The sequence below is a fragment of the Spermophilus citellus genome (assembly GCF_964194105.1).
Source record: "Spermophilus citellus genome assembly, chromosome: 14".
NCBI lineage: Eukaryota > Metazoa > Chordata > Mammalia > Rodentia > Sciuridae > Spermophilus > Spermophilus citellus.
Genome location: NC_138194.1, coordinates 26,307,933 through 26,331,338, shown reverse-complemented (window position 1 = coordinate 26,331,338; position 23,406 = coordinate 26,307,933). Strand labels below are relative to the sequence as shown.

Genomic DNA, 23,406 nt, shown 5'->3' with positions numbered 1-23,406 from the left:
TGGTACTGGCCTCTTGCAATCCTCCTGACTCAGCCTTCTGAGTGCCTGGGATTACAGGCATATGCCACTATGCCCAGTTACTTTTAAATAATTTTGTTGACAGAATAAAATTGAATTTCAGAACTACCTAGATTACAGATTCATGGGCACCTCCTATGGAACAGGATCCCTAAGAATGTGGAGATTCGTGATTTTTTTCCCCCCCATGGAGGTCGAGTTTGGCCCTGAACTCCTGTGCTGTTTGCTGGAACTAGACATGTGCCAATATACTCAGTTCTGGAATTTGCATTCTTTGCACACCATCTCTGCCATAAGCCTCTCTGTTACATAGCATACATTCAGAGAACCTCTGAAGTTCAGTCTCTTCACTTTGCCAGAGAGAAAATTCAGGCTACATGTCTTGTTCAGTTTCCCATGGATAACACTGTAGCAAAAAGTAAAGCCTAAATTGCCAAGCTCTGAAAAGTTCACTGGTTTGTTTACTTTCTTTAGGTTTCAGTATATGGGAAAACAATCCAGCTTCCAGGTTGTTTCCCCTGATGGGTGACTTGGGGTCCATTTCTGTATGGGTCCTCTCAGCAGCATTTCAGATGGCATGTTTTCAGAGCAGTCCCCAGCTTATATTTCTAATAAAAACCCTAACTTTTAGAATTTTTGTCAGTGTCCATAAATTTCTAATGTTTTCTTACTTCACATGGTGGAGGAAAAGTTTATTCCACCTAACTAGGACCTTCAGACTTACTTCATCTTTTTTGCTCTTAAGCTCTTCCTTGTTTCCTAAGTGGAAGCCATCTTTATATGCCATGTGTTCCCTTAGGAAATACCAGAATCTTATGCTACTATAATAGTAAAGTGGTGGGGAGAGGACATCTTCACTTGTAGGCCAGCGTCCTCAGGAGTTTCATTAAAAGGCATGATGTGATAGGGCTTGCTTTGCTTCTCCATTTTCCTGAGCCTGCTGAGAATGCTAAGCAGACAAACTATACGAATGAGTTAGGCTTATTTTTCAGTTCATGAAAGACAAGATCACTTTGTAGAGAAATTTGATATTGGAGAAATTTAAGGTTGAGTAGGACACAGTGGCATGAGTGTAATCCCAGCAACTCTGAAGGCTGGGGCAGGAGGATTGTGCAATCCAGGCCAGCCTCAGCGACTTAGTCTCAAAATAAAAAGTAAACATAGATAGATAGATGGATAGATCCATACATCTATAGATAGATAGATAGACCCATTCATCGAACCCAGGGTTTAACTCAGTGGTAAAGTGTGCAGGGTTCAATTTCCAGTACCACAAATAAATATATAAATAAATAAGAAGAAAGGAATAAATAAATTTGACGTAGTTGCGATGCACGGTGGAACCTCGGCTACCTTTGGACATTTCCTTCTGTCTATAGTTCACATATTTGCCACTTTGTATGGCATAATTTGACGTGAACATACTCTATATACAGAGTTACAAAAAAAATCGTGCTGTGAATGGATAATCATGAATGTAATGCACTCCACTATTGTCATGTATGTAAGAAATAAATAAAATAAATAAATTAAAATAAATAAATAAATAAAACAATATGATCACTAATTGATTGACAAGCAATTTCAACATATCCCAATATATTTAACCTAAAGCAGTAAAGTAGCATGAAGTGAGTAGACCACATCGTTTTCATAGCACAGTTCTATCAGAAATGCTCACTTTGGTCAGAAGGAATGGGCTTAATCTCATTTTTTAAAAATTGTCAGCACCAGCAAAACTTTTGGAAAAGACGCTTGCCTGGCATGCGTGCGCCCCGGTTCGATCCTCAGCACCACATACAAACAAAGATGTTGTGTCCGCCGAGAACTAAAAAATAAATATTAAAAAAATTCTCTAAAAAAAAAGTTAAAAAAAAACCCAGCCGTCTGCATTGTTGGGCTACATGGTGAATCTTGGCCATTTCACCTGCAGAAGCGCTAAACGGATGACTCTGGGGAAGAAACCCAGGGAGGCCAAGAGAACTAAGCCTCTGTGGTCCTTCCTGCAGTCTCTGATCTGGTTTCTCAGCTTCACTCCCGCCAGGGGTAGAGGCCCCCAGACAGATTGGGCTTCCTGGAGTGTGGCGAGGGCTTCCGATGCGACCAAATGGCCAGCTCTCCCCAAACCCCATGCCCTTCCCAGGGTAGCCGTGGCCAAGAGGTCCAGCCTGGTCCCTGGGAGACGGTTCGTCGAAAGCCCAGAAGACCATGCTGAACCGCACGCTTGTGTCACCCTGGGTTGACAGTACCGACTTCCGAGGGTCCCGCACTCTGAGACACGCCTTCATCCCCGGGGACCACCCCGAGGTCCCCAGGCGCCGCCCCGCCTCCGGTCCCCGCCCCGAGCCCCCGAAGCGCTTAGACTTCAGCCTGCGCTAAAGTCTAAGTCCGGACACCGCTCCAGCCCGACGCCCCAGGGACACAGACCAGGACAGGCCGGCTGCGCGGAGTCCGATCACCTCGGTGGCCGCTATCCCAGTCCTACTGGCCCTGCCCTGGGCTGCAGACCCTCCGAACCCGCCTCAGCATCCCTCTTGTGCCTTTTGCACTTCTTCTCCCGGCGCAAAGGACATGCGGCCAGCTAAGCCAGGCTCTCCGCTGCCCGCGCTCCTCTTGTTGGCGCTGGCTTTGTCCCCGCCGGGGACCCAGGGAAGGCCCCGGGGGCGCAGAGCAGCTCCTGTCGTCTCCGAGCCCAAACCGTTGCTTTTCCTCCCTGCAGCGGGGACGCGCCCGGCTCCTAGCGCCTCCAGGAGCTCAGGTAAGTCGTCGCGTCCCATCCCATCCTTTGCCGGAGCCTGAGTCTGTGTGGAGTACCGTTGGAACTGGGTAAGACATTTGCTCTTCGAAGCCTGAATCAAGCACAACAGAGAACAGACTGCAGATTCCCTGTCGGGGGAAAAAGATGTGATGGGCTTATTAGATTTACCATGGTTGAGACTTAAATAACAAAATTGGTCCGGCAAAGACATCGTCTTTATATGCCCCTTTCCAGGTGTGGAAACCTTTTTGGAAATAACCTGATACAGCAGATGAAAGACCTGGGTTTGAGTCCCATGGGCCAAGGATAGTGGAGAGGTTATGTAATTGTCAGAGCCTCCTTTCTGGGTCTTTTGGGGGTTTTGAGAATTAACTAACCTGACTGCCCTCAGAGACCCATTATGCAGGAATGCTCCTCTCCTTCCCCTTCAAGCTGGCCATAGTAAATGGGTGATTAACACCACTTTCCATGGGCTGCTGTGGCTGGTGTTAATGGGACCTTTCCTGAGTCTGCTTAGAAGGGTGGCAAATGCTGCCAGCTCCCAAATCAACACTGGACACTTTGTACTTAGATGCCTAAGAAGGTGGGAGGAATGACAAGGGAAAAAAAACTGCCACTATATAGGGTCATGAGACACCCAAAGGTTCAGAAGACTGTGTGACTGAAAATGAAAAGAGAAAAGCCCAGTGAATAGGTCAGGGGCAGCTGGGCTGATGTTGGGAATGGGAGTGGCAGGAAGCAAGGTGAGGAGGGGAAAAGAGAGAAGCTATTTAAAGTGACTCAGTTCACATCCTGCAAAAACCAAGCCAGGTGGAGTTGCTGGCAGAAATGGAAAGCAAGCGGTTCCATCTCCAGAGCCACTTGGTGGCCTGCACCCAGAAAAACCAAGCCCACGGTGCATCTTCCACCTGGTGGTCATGCCATAGTTCGCAAGGATTCTTCTGCCTCATACTTAACTTTTAAGAAAGCCAAGAGGGATTTCTAGTACCCTGCTTGGTTTCGCGGTACTGTGGATTGAACACAGAGCCTCATGCACGCTAGGCAAGTTCTCTACCACTGAGCTACATTCCCAGCTCTTTTTAAAATTTCATATTGAGGTCAGGCATGGTAGCACATGATGTAGTCCCAAGTAGCTCAGGAGGTTAAGGCAGGATGATTGGGAATTCAAGGCCAGCCTCAGCAACAAAGCAAGGCCCTAAGTAACTTAGTGAGACCCTCTCAAATTAAGAACTAAAAAGAGCTGGGGACATGTTTCAGTGGTTGAATGCCCCTATGTTCAATCCCTGGCACCAAAATAATAATAATATAATAATAATTTTTTTTTTCACTCTGAGACAGTCTCACTACATCGCCCAGGCTGGCTTTGAACTTCTGATCCTCCTATCTCACCCTCCTGAGTAGCTAGGCTTACAGGTATGCATCGCCATATCCAGCTCTACTTTTCTTTCATAAGAGTTATGACATCATATGTATACTTATTCATTCCACAAATGGCCACCTGTCTTTACATGGCAGTCATTATGTAGAGGGCTGAGGCTACCCAGAGCAACCAGCAACTAGGTGTCTGCTGTTTCCAGCACACTCAGGGTGTGGAGGGAGGGGAAGGCTTGAGCATACATACACTGAATGAGCAAAATGTTCTGCAGAATTCCCAGAGTGAATCAGAGGGAGGTGATGGGGAGGCTGAGATGGATCTGAGAAGAATGTGTGGAGGACCTGGGCGGAGACTTTCAGTCTCACTGGCAGGTAGAAAGCCCTCAAGAAGGGGTGGAGTGGGGATAGTGACCACAGCAGGAACATACCATGTTGCTGCCACACATGATCATATACTTCCACTTACAATCATTGTTCACCCAAGTATTTATCTCAGACGATGCCGTGTCAGTTTGGAATGTAAAAGGAGTGGGAGAAAGTCGCAACCACAGAGCATTTATGGAAATACATTAATTCAGATCTTGTGTTTCATTTAAGTCTTTTTGGTTAAAGACAGTGAAAACTTACTGAAGTGAATTAAGAGGAAGAAAACAGAATATTTTATTCCAAGTTAAAAGTGGTAACAAACTGATGCTGAGCATGATGGCCCATGCCTGTAATCCTAGTGCCTCTGAAGGATGAGGCAGGAATATCGCAAGTTCAAAGCCAGTTTCAGCAACTTGTCCAGGCCCTAATCAATTTAGTGAGACTCTGTCTCTAAATAAAATATAAAAAGGGCTGAGGGGATGTGACTTAGTGGTTAAGTAGCCCTGGGATCAATCGCCAGGACCAAAAAAAAAAAAAAAAAATGTGGTAATAATCTAAAGTTGTTTTTAAATTTTTTTTTGTTTCTTTTTGTACCGGGGATTGAACTCAGGGGCGCTTAACCACTGAGCCACATCCCCAGCCCTTTTTATATTTTATTTTGAGATAGTGTCTCACTAAGTTGCTGAGGCTAGCTCTGAACTTGTGATCCTCTTGCCTCAGCCTCCAAAGCTGCTGGGATTATAGGCATGTGCCACTGTGACCGGCAACAATCTAAAGTTTTAAAAATCAATATAGTCTGATAGAAAGTGACCTGTGGGTCACCCAAAGTCCCTTGCTTTCTCTACCTGATTGTAGTGGTCTCAACCTTTGATTATGGCACTTTATTCATATGGGGAGAACAAGGGTGGCACATTACATCTGAAGTTTCCAGTGAAAGGAACATTTGGACATGGATCAGGGACAAACAAGCACATGAATATAGAGAGGACAAGGACCCATCTGGAAGGTCTCATAGGAAATGCTCAAAGGGTGCTAGGTGTCTTAGCTTATTCAAGAGGAAACATCTCCCAGGTGCTGGAGGTTAAGGACCTCTCACCTGTGCCAGATGGGTCTGGAATTCTGTCCCCAGGATTCTTCAGCATAATAAGCACCATCATGTACATGCTCTGGGTTCTGAAATCTCTGCTCTGCATGAAAGTAGAAAAAACTAACTCTGGCTCAGTTTCTTCTCCTACTAGTCTCACAACACAGATCACTTCTGACATCAGATGTATTGGTTTTCCCCCACACCAAGCAAGCAGTTGATTCTGCAGGATACACCAGCTGAGTATCCTTTAATCCAATTCACTTTTTATCTGGAGACAGTGTCAGATCCCTCAGGTCTAAGACCCAGTCCCTAAAACTGAACCCCTTGTCAGATGCCTGTGTGAAGCCCCAGGTCATTTTACCAGTGCTTCTGACTGACCAGCTACTACCAGTCAGTGTTGCTGCTACTCCCTGTTCAGGTTCCATTAATTGCCTAAGTGGCTGTCAAGGAAACATGTTTACCAATTCATGGAGAGTTCACTACCTTGTCATGATTGATTAAATCACTGGCCATTGGTGATCAACTTTACCCTTAGCCTCTGCTCCCTCCCTGGGCGTTGAGAGAGAATGAAAGTCCCAATCATCTTGTCCTGCCTTGGTCTTTCTGACAACTAGCCCCTATCCTGAAGCTACCTGAGGACTACCAGCCCTCAATCAACTCAGGAGCATGCAAATGCATATTATCACTTCAGAGATTTCAAGGACTTTAGGATTTGTATTCCAGGAAGTCCAAACGAATATTTCACAATATCACAGTGTAGAGTGCTTTCTTCCTTCTCAGGCAACTTCTTTACACTCACAGGTAAGGCTGGAGGTGAGAGGATCATAAGCAGGCCGAGGGAGCAGTAAATATGAAAACTGGAGTCAAGATGTGGACAACATGCAGTTACTCTCAAGGTTGTAGTTGGGGTGGGGGGGAGGTGTGAGTTTTGGGTTCCAGGAGCACATGCAATTCACCATCCTTGGCTGACCTTCCTCTCCACAATGCATTCACTGTTCATACACATATCCAGCCATTTATTCAGCCACTCAACACGCATTGGCAGTCACTGATAGGCTTGGGATTGTAAAGTTCACCATTTTTTTTTTAACTTGCTCTTGGAGTTTAGGTCAGCTGAGAAATCCTGCCAAGTTCTAGAGTTTGGGTCATCCTTTTCATTGTCCTTTCTGCCATCTTACTCCAAGCTCTCATGAGAGTGTTATAAGGACCTTCAATATTGTCTCCCTAACTTATTTAGTAGCCCCACCATTATGTTTTTATTGGGATAAGAATTAGGAAGTGTGGGTTTTTATTCCCTTTACTCCCACCCTCTTGTTCTTGTTCCCTCCCCCCTGTCCTGTTCTCTGAGCATCTCATCAGCAGAGGGAATAGAGGAGGAATTCTACCTCAAACTACCAGAAGAAAAAGGGTATTAGATGGGTTGGGGATGTGTCTCAGTGGGTTTGCATGCATGAGACCCTGTACTTGGTTCCCAGCACTGCCCCAAAAAGGAGGGGCATTGGAAATCTCACCCATCAGAACACAGAAAATCAGAGGCTGAGAAATGGGCCCTAATGCCAAGAGAAAGGAGGTTTCAAGGAGATTGAGAAGAGATGAGATGTGGGGAGAGGGAACCATAATGGGAACTGTTGGAAAGTTTTAATGTATTATTGCATCTCCTTTTGCAACCTCGTTTCAAGAGATGTCAGTAAACATTGACGTTGTTTCTGTAGACTTTCTGGAGTCAGATTTGTATGGTTGTTTTAATGTAAAACTTTACTGACATGGAGCTTAGGGAAAAATTGTGAAAATTAATTTGGTGAGGTTATTTTGAACAATTGCAAATAAACATTTTAATAAGTAGTGTGGATGGAGCTGGACCTCTTGCGGTCACAAATCTACAGTGGTTTCTTCATTTTCCAAGAAAGTTCTAATTCCATTTGAAGGCAGGATATCCATGCTCACTTTGTGACTGTCCTTTGGCTCTGACAGGGCTGCCTCCAGTGCCTTTGTGCCAGTGACAGTCTTAGTACTTGCTCCTTACAGATGCCATTCTGGCTTTGCGTCTGATATTTTGCTCTGTTCTAAAATGCACTTCTCTCATCTTTTCATATGGAATACTGTTCTATCTATTTCCCTTGGAGGAAAATCAAAAGGTTTTTCTTCTGTTCCCACACCTCTACAATCAACACAGAAGGCTTCTGTGACCTTGAAATTATTATTATTTTTTTAAATTTTGAGTCAGGGTCTCACTAAGTTGCCCATGTTGGCCTTCAAGTTATGATTCTCCTGCCTTAGCCTCCCAAATAGCGGGAATTATAGGCAGGCATTGTGCCTGACTAATCCAGTTTAATTTCAACATTATCTACCTAGATATAGGGTCAGAACCCACAGGTTGAGGCCTCAATCCTCAAAACTATTCTCACTTCAAACACAGCTACCAAGTCTGAGCCTCTGACATTTTTGACTATTGAATGCATATAAAAACCTAGTTGAGGACAATGAAAATTATATTCATTTGGGGCTAATGAGGATTGAAATATTGGGAAAAAAAACAGATTAAAGAAATATGGAAAATGTGCTCCCAGGTTTTCCAAAATGGCAACTATCTATAGCTTTAAATTGAAGGGGGTTGGGAATTACATCACCTTTGAGTCAGGCATTATAACTGGTACTGGCACAAGATAAACTGTCTTCTAAGAAAGGGATTGGATGTGAGTTGTTTGGGGGAAGGGGTCCATTATTCAGGTCATCGGTGGTCGACAGTGTTTCAGGAAACTGCAGTTTAGCCCTGGGCAGAGTTCAGCTTGGTCTGATGGAATTCTGAGGATATATGTGAGGATGAGTAGGAAGTGCCCGTTTCAAAGGTTCAGCTATAGGTATTTCTGAGATCTGTTTGTGGCCTCCCAACTCCATTTTAAGTGCTCTGGAACCAGTGCTACTCCATTTTGATTTTCTTCCTTGATGGAATCCACCAGCTACAAACTGGGGTCCCCACAACACCTTCTCAGGTTGGTTTAATTTGTTAGAGCAGTTCACAGAACTCAGGGAAGCATTTTGCTTATATTTATTGGATAAAATTTATTTAGGATATACAAAGGATATCCTATATATATTCTATATATAAAAGATATACCAAGATGAAGAGATGTGTGGAATGAGGAATGTGGGGAAGGGGTGTGGCATTGCTGTTCCCTCTCCAGGGTGAGCCGTCCTCCATGAATCTCACATGAACAGCTATCCAGAGCTCTCAGAACCCTTCCTTTTGGGTTTCATAGGCATGATTGACTAAATCACCGGTTCTTGTTGACCAACTCTTCCTTCAGCCTCTCTTCCATCCCTGGGCTGAGTCCCAATCCTCTAATCCTGCCTTGGTGTTTCTGGTGACCAGTCCCCATCCTAAAGCTACATAAGGGCTGCCATCCCTCAATCAACTCTTTGTCATGCAAAAAGACACAGTTGCTTCAGAGATTCCAAAGATTTTAGCAGCTGTATGACAGGAAGCAGGTACAAAGAACAAATATATACTTCCCAATATCATTACCCTCTTCTTTTGTGATGTCTCTGCATTTATTTAAAAAATATCTGAGCCCTAAATTCACTTTGCAAATATACCACAGCTCTGGCAAAATCTAAAAAACAAAACGAAACAAAAAAACCCATATGTACTTGAATACTGCTGGGTGTTGCATAATAATGGAATTTTATTCATCAAACCCAAATTCCCTCTATTGCAAGTCTTTTACTATTATATCCACTCAGTCATATTGGTAATGATTTACTTCACATGAATAAAATAATTATTTTGGCTACTTTGCATATCACCAGGGTGGGTACTTCAAAAAAATTTTAATGTATATGTTTAAGTTATGCACTCTGATGTTTTGGTAGACTTATATATAGGGAAATTATTACTACATTCAAACAAACATATCTATTACCTTCCACTTTAAAAATTTAAAATATTTTATTTGCTGAATTATTGAAGCTATTTGTTTAACTGAAAAGTGTCTGCATGGGAGGAAGTCAAGGCAGAAGGATTATATATGATTTTTCACCACGTAGTATATTTGACAGGTGCTATGATCAGAGGTCTGTCAGGCCTGATAGTTAGAGTCTCTATGATCACAAACATAGGAAGTAGCCAGAGGTGACTTACATGAATGAGTTCTTACCCATTCACAGTTTTTCTGGTAGTAATTGTTGCCTGCCTGTAGGAGTTCATTTATATAGCTGCCAAATGATGAAATTCTGTGCAGGAAGTTGACGGAATCACCTAGTGTGGCTTCTCCCTCCCTGGAGTGGCAGAATCATAGGAAACTACTTACCACTCACGCATTGGCAAAATTAAAAAAAAACTTTTATATGTTAATTTCTCCCTATGGCCTCAGTTTAGTGCTGGAAATAAATTCTAAAGCATTTTGGAGCAGACTTCTAAGATTTTTGTTGCTGGGTAGAAATGTAGACAAATAAATCCAGGTGATGTTTCCTTCATGTATATGACTGTAGAAAGTACCAGAATAGTGAGAAGTACAGCCCTGTCTGTATACTTTGCTTTTCTTTGAAGATTTTAGTTACTTGTGGTCAATTGAGGTCTGAGAATATTAAATGGAAAATTCCAGAAATAAACAATTCACAAGTTTTAAATTTCCTACCATTCTAAATAGCTATGAGATCTCATGCTGACTTGCTCTGGTCTACCCATGTCATCAATCATTCTTTTGTCCAGTGTATTCATGCTGTATATGCTACCTTCCCATTAATCACTCAAACATTTGGGATATTAGATCAACTATAGTCTGTTGTGGTTTTTCAGTACTTACGTTCAAATAACCCTCTTATTACTTAAATAGTGACCCAAAGCACAAAAGTAGTGATGCTGACAATTCAGATATGTCTAGGAGAAGATATAAAGTTCTTTCTTTAAGTAAAAAAGCAATAGTATAGTAAGATATTTTGAGAGGCCATATTTCCATTACTATTTTTATCCTCATTATGTTGTTATGATTGTTATATTTTGTTATTATTGTTATTAATCCTTTACTGTGCCTAATTTGTAAATTAAGCTTTATCACAGGTATGTATAATAGGTTAAAAAAATACTGTACATAGGGTTTGGTACTAACTGCAGTTTTAGATATCCTCAGGGCATCCTGCCGCGTACCCCCCGCAACCTTGGATAAGGGGGACTAAGACTTAGCATGTTCTGAAGTTTAGGCATTTGTTATAACTTTATTTATATATTTATTTATTTTACTTTTTGTTTTATTTATTTATTTATTTATTTATTTTGTTTTAATTAGTTACACATGACAGTAAAATGATCTTGACATGCATTTGAATCAGATAGGGGTATAATTTCTCATTATTATAGCTTTCGTTCTGAATCTATCAGTACAAGCTGTCAGGAAATGATAGCTATAATATTTATATCATATTTAAAATGTGTAGCCTATTATGCATTAATAAAATCAACGTTTTATTAAAATGTGATTCATTGAAGTTATAGTCTTCCTGATTATCTTTTTCAGTAATGATTTATTTTTTTCCCTGAAAACAAGTTGTATTTTTCTCCTATAACATCTTCATATTGTAACTCATATTAGTTTGATATTACTTTATCTGTGTTGATGTGAGTTCCTTTAAGCTAGGACTGAGGATTAATTGTTTTTGAATGCCCTTGGCCTACACAAGTCACAGTATAAAGTTGATATTTAGGAGGAATTTTGGAAGAGAAAAGGAGTAAGGAATTGAATTTTTTTAAATAAACTTTGAGGTTTTTTTAAACTTAATTTTGAAAGTTAAAGATTTTAATTTTTATTTGCCCAAAGCCAAACCAGACCTATCAACTTATTATTTAATTTGTACCATTCTGAGGATGAATAAGTATAAACTAATTTTCTTAGCATTTGGTTATATTTAGACAATACAACATTTGTGGCCCTTAATATTTTCTAGAGGAATGATTCTTAACTTGAGGATCCTGGAACCACATGCAAGTTTCGAATATGATTCTTGAACTTGGCCCTGGATATGACATATCTGTGAATGCAGTTTGTGGATCTGTAGTTCATCAATTTTTTTTTGAGAATTATCATGTACATTGAACTTTCGGAACCACCCAATTTTTAAATTGGGGAACACAGGGAGGAGAAAGGTGGTACATCAGAATCTTCTAGAATGTTTCTTCAGAAAGAGAATGGTTGACTGCCCCCCTCAACACTGGCCAAGCTTCTAGTTTGGCAGTTCACTGTCTGCTGTCTCCTCATCCCAGCATGCAGCCACTGCTCTGTAGCTACATGATTCAGTGTGTTTTGAAAGTTAATCTGTGAAAAAAAGTTTCCCTGGCTTACCAGCTTCAGAAGCATGGCCTATGAAGTCCTGCCGGAAAGGAAACTTAATGTAAACCGCTATTATTCAAACTTTTTTTTTTTTTTTTAACTTAGCCTTACTGGAATTTCACAGAACTGGGTTTTGAAGGGTTCCATCTGGGGCAACTGTTTCAATCTCTGCAGGTAGGTCAGCCGTCTCTTACCTCGGGGGACCCTGGGAAGAAGGGTTGGGCTGAAGGAGAGAAGGCAAGATGAACTGGAGGAGGCAGAGGGATGGGGCAAGGGAGTCATTGAGGAACAGTGACATACCATCTTCTAGGTGACAAGGCACCCTGTCATTCAATGGAAAAGTAAATATCTAGAGATGAGTTTAGCAAAGTGTCAACCTATTCATCTAAAATTTGAATGCTGTCCTTAAGAATGCAACCCTTGTGCACATTTTGTACTTCTGTGAACATTTTTTTTTTAAAGAAAATCCTTTTTTTAGAGAGAGAGAGAGAGAGAGAGAGAGAGAGAGAGAGAGAGAGAGGAGAGAAAGAATTTTAATATTTACTTTTTAGTTTTCGGTGGACACAACATCTTTGTTGGTATGTGGTGCTGAGGATCGAACCCGGGCCGCACGCATGCCAGGCGAGCGCGCTACCGCTTGAGCCACATCCCCAGCCCCTCTGTGAACATTTTTAAAAACTTAATATATAAGCATTCAGCTTTGCTTGAATTTTAGAGAATCCATGGTTACCGTTCATTTTAACTGCTCACCCTGTCGGCTTCACACATGGTGGACCTGAGACAAACGACATGGGCCAACTTAAGGAAAACAAATCATCTTTATGAAGTTGTAGTTACCTGTGTGAAAACAAGGAAACAAATGCTATGAAACAATTTCAGTCCTGAAAGACAATTATTTTGGGCTGATTATTTGATAAAAATTCCATTGATGTACCAAATACTATAATACTATTGACACTATTGATTTTTTTTCCAGAATGTAGGTCTGTAGAGACAGCAAACCTGGGTTCTAGACTTGCTGAGGCCAAGGGGCTGTGGCCTCTGGACAGGGTGCATTTCCAGTGTCTTAGGGAAGGGCCACTCCGGATGCCTGTGAGGTACCTGACAGGGGCCCTGTCTGTAGGTGCACAGGCTGGTGGCTTCTCACTCTGAGGAAGTCCTGCACTGGTGTGAGAGCAGTGGTGAATCTGAAAACCTGAATGCCATCATGGCCACTTTGGAGCTTGCCTATATTTGTTTATAAGAGATTTTCTATTGCCAGAAGATATGCCTACTGATAAGAAAGAAAAAACACAATTCACTTGTTGGGTTTGGAGTCTTATCTGTTTGTCTAACTTTTTTTCCTGTGACTATTTTCTATATTCCTTCAAAGATTAGAAAACAAAGTTCTGTTTATACAGGGAAAGATTTACAGTTTGAATTTTAAGTCTAAAGTATAGAAATTAATTATTGCACTAATTAGTTGGTACTAATACATTAATTAATGCAGTGTTAAAAGCAAGTTCTTGAAAATTCTTCATCAGTAGAGTAAAAATAAAAGATACTCCAGGAACTAGGGATGTGGCTTAGTGGAGAAGCATGTGCCTAGTAAGCAGGAGTCCTTAGGTTTTTAAAAACACGAAAGATCCTTCAGAAGAAAAAAAAAAAGAAAGAAACTTAATACATAGGCTAGGTTATGTGAACAATGTGTAAAATTATACTTGTTTATCTTATATATTGTCAATTTCAATTTAGTTTAGTTTTATTATTGTTACTGTTTGTGGTTTTATTCATACATTTTTTTTTCTAAATCCCCATGTATTTCGATCTTAGGAAAAAAAATATTTCCTGTGATTACATATTATGTTTTCAATATAATTAGCTAATTTTAAAAACTGGCAAAAATTTTTAACATACAGTAGTCAGGTTTTGTTAGTCAGCTTTCAATTACTGTAACAAATACCTGAGACGATCAGCTTATAAAAATTTAAAAAAAGGTTTATTTTGGCTCACAGTTTTGGAGGTTTCAGTTTGAGATTGATCGGCCCCGTTGCTTTGGGACCTGTAACAAAGTAGCACATTACTCACTTCATCACTAGGATGCAAAAGAGGATAAGGAAGATGCTGAGATCTTTCTATCACCTTCAAGGGCATACCTCCAGTTTCCAAAAGACTCCCCACTAAGCCCTGCCTATGAAAGGTTCTCCCACCTTCCTATATCCTAGCTGGAGTTCAGATCTTTAATACATATCCCAACACAGCACAGGTAGTCATTTAAGTGCACATTTCAAAAACACTCCCAATAAGGCATTTTGAAATATTGGCAAACTAACTCTTGCTCAAAGAGTTCCGTTGCCTCATTTAGGAAGCAACATATTTAGAAATATTTTTATAGAAGATTATATGGAGAGAGAGGTTTTCTTTTAATCATTTTTTGCATTGTTACCAGAGAATATAAGACACGTGTGATTAGGTGACCATTCTTCCCAGTATCTGCCATCACCTATGTTTTAAAATATAGCTGGGATTTGTTTTATTCAGATATCACAAGACACACAGACTGAAAATGGTTGTCACGGAGGAAGACATTTCACTTCCTGAGTCCCTAGAAACAGGAGGCAGGACACATGAGGTAGAGAGTGGAGAAAAGTGTGGGTAGGAGTTTCTATTGTGGTTTCTGTAGGCAACACGAGAAGGCTTAGGATCAGCTGGTTGGAATGTTTTCAGTGGACTCTGGTGCTAAGGGGTGGTTCCTGGCCCTGCAGTGATTAGGGCAGCGGGACAGTGGCCCTGAGTCTGAAAGCCCAGTAGAGGAGGTTGGGGTGTGGGAGCTGGGTCGGTTGGTTGACCTAGGAAAGGCAAGTTTGCAGGTGAGTATTTTGCCCTCTCTAGGAACTGGCCCTCATATTAGAAGAGACAGTCCCTCCAGGGTCAGCAATGCCCAGATGTCAAAGCATCAGAGTATAGAATACAAATTCATGATGAGTACATAGGACCAACTCTGACCTCCTTTGTGAACCTTACCTGTGTACCAGTCCTCATTATTTGTTCCTGCCTGTGGCGCTGCCTGATCTTCAGCCCACTCACTGCAGGCTACAGGCAGTCTTAATCTTCCTTGGCCTCTGGGATGCCCTCCGTCTCCCTCCTTGCCTTCTTTAAGTGATTTCTTTATTTCCACAGTTATTCTTGCTTTGTTCCCTGCTTCTCTGATGATTGCTTCTTCTCCCCTGACCTCCTCTTCTTCAGCCACCCCAGGGATCCATTCTTGCCTGTGGAGTGTTCTGTGGAGTGATCATGTCTACACCTCTAGTTTCAACTATTGCCTCTGTGCAACTGATTCCAAAATATATCTCCATCATTATTCCGTCCCTTGCTGCTTGGAATGCTGGGGATCAAGCTAGGGCCTCACACATAGCTAGGCGAGCACTCTAGCATGGAGCTACATCCCCAGCCCTGTTCCTTACTTTTTAAATTCACATAACCACAATGTGCAGGATCATCTGCTACAGGACTGTCGAACTTGATTTCTACTTAAATGAGTCTGTGCTTCTGCCTTCAAACTTACTCTCTGTCCTTTATTGCTGGCCTCAGTAATGACAACATTTTGATTCTTGGACATTGTGCTTCTAGGGTTATTTGCATTTATTATTAGATTAACAGCCCTCTGGGGTTTTCCAGTGGCTCAGTGTATTGATTGGCTTCTAGCTGCCTAATCAATCAAGAATAGTATTAGCATTGTGTTCTATGTTTTTTGCTAGACAGTTTCCTGTTGTCCTTTGCTTGTCATTCTTAATAACGGATTGCACCTAAAAAAAGTCATCCAATGTAAAAGGCTTTTTATCTCTTTGTTTTTGAAATGGTAAGACTCATTTTTTTAAAAAAAGTCTATGGAGTGATGATTTTTAAGTCTGTTTAGACAATTTGAAGTCAAATGTGACTATACCAAATAAACTGTGTTACAATAAGAAAACAAGGTCTGATGCTCTAGGTCTGCACCTAGTCTGCATTTCTGTCAAGCTTCCTAAAAATGCTGATGCTGCTGATCAGCGGAATATACTTTAAATAACAACAAATTGGAAAACAAGAAGGAACCCATTTGAACTTACTTGATTACCTTGTGTGTTATTTACAACCTACATAAGCCTCATAAAATGTTACATAAAAAGAGAGTTAAATAATGCACTCATTTATTTAAATATTTTAACCTTAATGGAAGAGGCATGATATAAAAACATATATGTACAAGTACGTATTTATACATTTACAAGTATATAACCGTATACCCTCTATGTGACTATATAAGAAAAGAGAAAGATATCTGTTTCGTGACTTTCCATTTTTTTTATATTTATTTTTTAGTTGTAGTTGGACACAATACCTTTAATTTATTTATTTTTATGTGGTGCTGAGGATCGAACCCAGGGCCTCGCATGTGCTAGGCTAGCACTCCACCACTGAGCCACAACCCTAGCCCTTTCCATTTTTAAATACACTTAATTTTGTACTTTTAAACAGTATTGCTTGAATATGTTTAAAAGTTAATAGCATTTCCTATCTTGTATTTAATACATTTGAATTTTTCTCTAAGCACATTTTCCATCTGTAATTCTCTCAGTAATAACATATTAAATGTAGTTGTTCTTATTTTTTAAATGGAACTGTTTTTATATATTAAAAAAGATTAATAGTCCCATCTCCTTACTTAAAAGAATTGATAATTCTAGGAGCTTTGCAGCATTTCAATTAAAGTACCTCATGTAACACTGGTTTAAAACACATGTCCTCATAAAGGAATGAGGGTCAACCATTTATTTATTATTTATCATATCAGAGTGAACTATCTTTATGGGAAGATTTTAAGTTATATGAAGGTACAAACAAATAATAAACATTTTTCAATATTTTGTTTTGTAATTGTTTTGCCTTTTTTTTTTTTAACCAGAGATTGGACCCAGGGGTGCTTAATCACTGAACCACATCCCCAGCACTTTTTTAAAAAAATATTTTATTTAGAGTCAGGATCTTGCTAAGTTGCTTAGGGCCTTGCCAAGTTGCTGAGACTGGCTTTGAACTCACAATCCTCCTGCCTAAGCCTCCCAAACCACTGGGATTCCATGCACCATAGTAGTGGAAAGCAGCCACTGATACCATGTAATCAAATGGACATGCTTGTTCCAAAAATCTTTATTTACAAGCACAGCTGTAATGCTGGATTTGGCTCATGGAGAGTCATTTGTCAGCCTAAGGACAGAAGAGTGCAATTCAACACAAATTAAATTATTGAAAACTGTTGAATTGTCTCTGCATGTCAGGCATCACAACCTTTTGAAATTTTATTCTTAACATTTGTTTATTGAAAAAAATTGAATCATGTATGATGTTATTTTTATTGCACAAATTTAAAGTGTACAGCATGACATTTTGATAAACTTGTAACAGAGTAATGGTTAGAATTGTCAAGCAAATTAACATATTGACACATCATACATCATGTCACCCTTATTTTTTATTTATTTATTTTTTGGTAGTAACATCTAAATGTACCCTCTGAGCAGTTATTCTGCATCCCATACAATGTTCATAACGGTAGTCCTCACATTGTACATTAGATATTTGGACTTCTTCATCCTATATACCTGCAACTTTGCATCCTTTGACCTAATTCTCCATTTTCTTCCTCCCTTGTAATAATTTTTTTAAATGAAGCTTGACCATGTCATTCTCTTGCCTAAAGCCTTTTGTCTTCTCATCAGCCACAGAGTTAAGTACAAAGTGTGTAAAGGACTGTGAGGTTCATGTCCACCTACAACCGCATCTTGTGTCTCTTTCCCTCCCCTTCTCTCTCTTTAGCCCCCGTTGACATTTCTCAAATACCTGAGCACATAGCAGTGCTTCCATTTTTCCCATCTCTTTTTAACGAATTATCTCTTACTCATTGCTTCAGGTGTCAAATTCCATGTCTCAGTTTAAGTTAAAGCAATCTGCTATATATCCTTACCTTCCTGTATGACGTTTGTAGTTTGAAATTAAAAGTCAAGCGTATTAAAATGGTGGTTTTCTTGGTAGCTTATTCTGAGCACAAGTGCAGCTTAGATTGTTTCCATTTGAAAGGTAACAGCCCCCTCAGCCTTTAGTTCCTGGTCTCTTGTTAGCAAAGCAGGCTTCAGGTGATAAAAGGTGAGCACAACAGTGGCTTTCTCCTCAGGAAGCCCATAATTCTGTAGTGGAGATGGACAGGCAGCCTGCACTCTCATGCTAATCAGAAGGTGACAGCTGCTTGGATAGAAGTTACAAAATATGTTATGAGGGTGGAGAAGAGAGGAAATTCACATAAAATATGTAATTTTTTTACAAACCTGAATGTCATCATTATCTCAGTGTCTACAGATTAAAATGATATTCTAAAATGTTTTTGGAAATTGAATTATATTTAAAGTCTATGAACACACTTTAGCCACAGCACTTTTTGTACTCAGCTGACTTATCGTTCAGAAAGCACAAATGTAGCCACCTGGCCAAATAGCACATAGTGTACTGATGTCACAGAGGTTGACCTGCTGTGTTTGGTTTCGGGAGGTATGGTATATAGATTTTTGTTCCGGCTAGAAGAGTATTAAAAATGACACCAAAAGATTTAGATAAAGAAATACTTTGATTTGCTCTGCTGTTTTATTATTCTGTATGCGTTTTGTTTGTCAAGTGCAGGTGTTTGTGCTTATATGAGAGGGGAGCTTTGATCTCTGTAGCTACTGCTTGAGGTTGGCAATCCTGCCCTGAGCTCACCAGGGCTGAAGGGAGCCTGGGAGCTCCCACATCCCCGCTGAGCTCCCAGCATGTAAAGGATGGCTAGAACTCCTACATCTTCATTTCTAAGGTTCCCTCCTCCTGGGTTTCAGTGAAGTTGACCTCCTCAATGGGGTGGTTTAGACTCACCTATGGGGAGGTGACAAATGTTCACTTCCCTTTCATATTCATAGTATGTTTGACACCACACAGGAGTCGATCTGTAACAAAAACATTCTAAGTTTAAATATTTAACTGCCAACCAACCTTGAGGTTCAAGTTTAAATGCTCTCTCCTTCTAAATGACTTCCATATGCTCCTGAAGGGTTTTTATAAATTGCATTTTCTGGATGGCATATTTTTAGTGAGTACAGTTGAAGACTGAGATGTAGTTTGATTATTAAATATTATTTTATTTTAAGCTCAAAGCCTTTTAAGTGGGAGAGTCTCCTGACCTGAAGTGTATTTCAATTTGTTTGCTCTGGCTGCTGCAGGGGAAAAAGGATTATAGGAAGGAGAGGACTGGTTAGGAGTCAGCTGCCAAAGTACAGTCACAAAACTATGAAGACTTGGACTAGCCTGTGTTCGTGAAAGAGGTAGGAGTGCATGGGTCTCGGATAAAGTTTTAGATATGAAATCTATAAAACGAATTCACAGGCTGGATGGTGTGCTGGGAGAAGAAAGAAATCAAGTATAACTTCTTGGTTTTTGGTCTGAGCCAGGGGTAAAGTATGATGTCATTTACTGAGCCTGGAGAACATGGTGGGAAACAGGTCTGGGGCAGCCAGAAAGTCAGATGTTGATCTGTGACTGTGCACTTCAGAGAGGTCTGTATATGCTCTGGTAGAGCGGTGGGGCAGTGAGCTCCACTGAGTTTTGGAGCCAGGGAATGGTCAGAACAGGAGAGGTGGAATTGAGATCAGTTACATAACTGCCATGGATTCATATGGTTAGTGCCTTTTAATGATAGCATATTAAGGATATTTTTAAAGAGTGGAAATTATTTCAGAAATTCTAAAGTCTTCTTTTTTTTTCTTTTCAGAAATATTCCCAAGAGATTTGAACTTAAAAGACAAATTCATAAAGCATTTCACAGGTAAGCATACAACTTATCAGTGATTTAGTTAAATAAGAAGATTATATGCAGTTCCTCAGGAGACTGAGGCAGGAAGATTGCAAGTTTGAGGTGGGCCTTTGCAATTTAGTGAGACCCTGTCTCAAAAAATCAAAGGGCTTGAGGATGTAGCTCAGTGGTAGACCACCCCTGGGTTCAATCTCCAGTACTGCAAACTAAATAGAAATTTAAGAAGATTGTATGCAACGTATTATGTTAAGTACTGGGGATATGAAGATAAATGTCTAGAAAAGGCTCATAGTCCAGCTGGTGACATGGATAAATGCTTTTAACTTGTATGAACTATAATGTAAACCAGATTTTGATAAGTAGTAGAAGTATAAACAATGTTTTAGGGACACACAACAAGTGAATAATTTGGCTAAGAACCACCAAGGAAGGCTTTTAGTGGGCATATTGAAGTGGGACTTTAAAAGATGAATAAAGTTTTCCTAAGGTGAGACATACATTCTGGTCAGTAGGAATTAATTGAGCAAGACATAAAATTTTGTAGTGTGTTTGGGAAAGGACAGGCAGATGGTGTCAATGGGCTATGGGTGAATTTAGATATGGATGCATTTGGCCAAAGGGAAAATATCTGACTGGAAAGGTAGGTTGGAATCATTGTGAACAGTCTTACATTGCATGTTTGTGGGCTCACTTGGTCCAGTGGAATCCCACCAAATTGCTGAGTGTGGTTATGAAGTCAGAAAGAGACTCTGGAGATCAGTTTCAGAGAACTCGTCCACCTTATGGACGAGTTCTTTATGCATATTCTGTTCCTGGGCAAATTTAGCTGAGGGCCGTAATAATCCAATGAGTGGCAACCAAAGGGCTAAAAGGTCAGCGGCAAAAAAGCAGAAGGAAAAGGAAGACACTGTGCACAGGAGGGTAGCCAGGTTACCATGGTGACAGGGCTAGGTTGTGGTCAGTGTTCCAAACCACAAATATCCGGACCCCAGGTGCCCAACACATGTCGAGGACAGTGGACTGTGTTCCCAGCCAATGGAGCACAATAGAAGTTTTTGGAACAGAAGAGAGACAGACTTTCATATGCCACATCTTTTTTTAAAAATATTTTTTAGTTGTAGATGGACACAATATCTTTATTTTATTTATTTATTCTTATGTGGTGCTGAGGATTGAACTCAGTGCCTCACGTGTGCAGCAAACACTCTACTACTGAGCCACAACCCCAGCCCTCGTATGCCACGTCTTTTTAATTTTATTTTTAATTTAATTAATTCATTAATTTGTGGTACTAGGTGAACCTAAGGACACTGTCACTGAGATACATCCCCAGCCCTTTAAACATTTTTTTTTTTAAATTTTGACATAGAGTCTTGCTAATTTGTGAGACTGGTCTCAAATTTGTGATGGTCCTGCCTCAGTCATTGAGATTACAGATATGCTCAGTAATAAGCCACATCTTAAGCACAGACAAAATGCTCTCTCTTGACACTTTCATTCTTCTTCATATCAACTTTGTGAATTATTTTCAAATCATCCCATGCCCCAAGTTTTGGAAAAATCACTAAACTTATTACCAACAGTCTACCCTTGTTACCGCTATTGCCTTTCTGTTCCTAATCATCTCAGCTACCTTTTATTGTTTTATATCTCCGACTTATCATGTGGGGAGAAATGTAGTTTTTCCTTGTAGTTTTCCCACTTGATTAAATCTGAGGGCCATATTTGTTAACTAAGTTTAATATGAGTGTCATGAAGATCAAGTGAAGATCCGCCTACTGCATGAATGAGTGTCAGGTATTCAGTATGACTGTCCTGACTGTGGAGTCTCCATAAAAAGCAGATTCCAGCTGGAAGGATGAAAGTTTTGATGAAGTCTATCAGAAATTTATATGAACAGATGGAGAGAAGTCTCAAGGTCTTGCCCAATTTATGGTAGTCCTGGACACTAAGATTAAACACACACATCACTTTAATTTTTTAAAATGGAATAAATGTCTCTGCATATAAATATAAATTTCTATTAAATAAAAAAAATTGGAGAACGAAAAGTAGAAATCAAGGATATTGATTTTATATTCTTTGTAACCACTTACTTTGTTCTCTACATATTTCTTTCCTCTATCTGGTGTTTTTACCTTCCAGTCATTCTAGAGGGTTCTATTGGAAGCAAAGGTTCCATTATGTGAGAGGTTGAGAATGCAGAATGAATTTATATTGTTTTTCATAGATCAGAACTCATTACCTCCCACAGAGTCTGGTTGCGGGGAAGTGGGGAAGGACTCTCCAGCAAGTTCTTTTAAGGACAAGCAAGATGTAAACTACAGTTATATTATTTCCATCTGTAAAGTGCTAGCAATTTGTTTGGGAAACATGCCTGTGTTTATAATGAGCATTCTTTTCCTGCCCTCTAGGGCCAGTCACATTTTCGGCTGAATGTAGCAAACATTTCCACAGACTGTATCACAATACCAGGGATTGCTCAGTGCCAGCCTGTAAGTCACTTGGACAGTTTTTTTTTAATCCTATCCAGCAATAAATGCATGTCATTTAAGCTTTAACTGTCTTCGGGTGGGACATAATAGACTAAACATTGCAAGAGATGCTATTTATAACATTGACAGTACTTAAGGTTTGTGTGTGCTGTTAAAACTATAAGAACAAAATCACATTCTAGCTGGGAATATATCCAAATCTGAAAATAGCAGATTTCCTTAAAGACCAAAGTGTTTGTTAGGATTGAAGCCTTTTATCATTATTCAAATTCCTTGGCATAAATAAAGTGCTCTCTCACATAAATGAAAAAAAAAGTAAGATGATTATGGAGCATAAGTCAAAATTTCCTCCTAAGTTATTTTAAAGTAAATATTTTTAATATCATGTCATTTGTACAAAGGGTGCTGGATTTTTCTGAATGTTGATAGCATGTGTTATAAAGGTTGCTCTAATGAATTCTTTTGGATACTTAAATTACCGAACTTAATGATTCCAAACGTAATATTTAAGTGTTATCATTTAAAATATCCAAAGTATGATTATGTGTGGTAACTGAGTTGGCTGTTTTTAAATTTCTTTCCAAGCCTAAACTTTCCTTTAAAGAAAATAAATTTTAAGCAATTTGTTTCTTATTAACTACATTGCTTTTCTTGAGAAATACTTAATTTTACTTAGGATGTTGCGTCAGATTTGTTGTAAGTTTTTCAAAAACAACTTGCATCCAATGGCTCACATTGGCTTCAAGGCAAAATCACTAGATAAAGCAGTGTGGGGCAGAAAGCTCAGGCTTTCTCCCAACTGTTTCCCAGCTATGGGAGAAGTAACACTTTGAGGCTCTTTTCTCATCTCTAAAGTGGAGATATCAATCACACTTTTCTATTATGTTACTGGGGCAATTAATGGGCAAAAAAATCCATGTTACACACTTCATACATTAAGTGCTTTTTAAGTTATAGATATTGTTATGTGATTTAATGACAATGATTAACATGATTTTCCTTATATTTATAGTAACTATACACCTAATCTACCTTCTACTCCTTCTCCTAGATTACAAAAGATGTGCCAGGTTGCTAACAAGATTGGCAGTGAGTCCACTCTGCTCGCAGACCTAGAAAATCTACCCTGGGAGTATGTACTT

General features: G+C 39.9%; 1 protein-coding gene across 1 annotated transcript; it reads left to right on the top strand.

Annotated features, from left to right (window-relative positions):
• Positions 1–2,589: 2,589 nt before the first annotated feature.
• On the top strand, positions 2,590–23,386 carry ALKAL1 (ALK and LTK ligand 1; the record flags this gene model as incomplete). The annotated part of the gene is made up of 4 exons (XM_081266238.1): positions 2,590–2,776; positions 19,728–19,781; positions 22,184–22,264; positions 23,316–23,386. 4 exons carry the CDS (start codon positions 2,590–2,592, stop codon positions 23,378–23,380), a joined length of 387 nt encoding a protein of 128 aa, XP_081122364.1. The 3' UTR covers positions 23,381–23,386.
• Between the last annotated feature and the right edge of the window lie 20 nt (positions 23,387–23,406).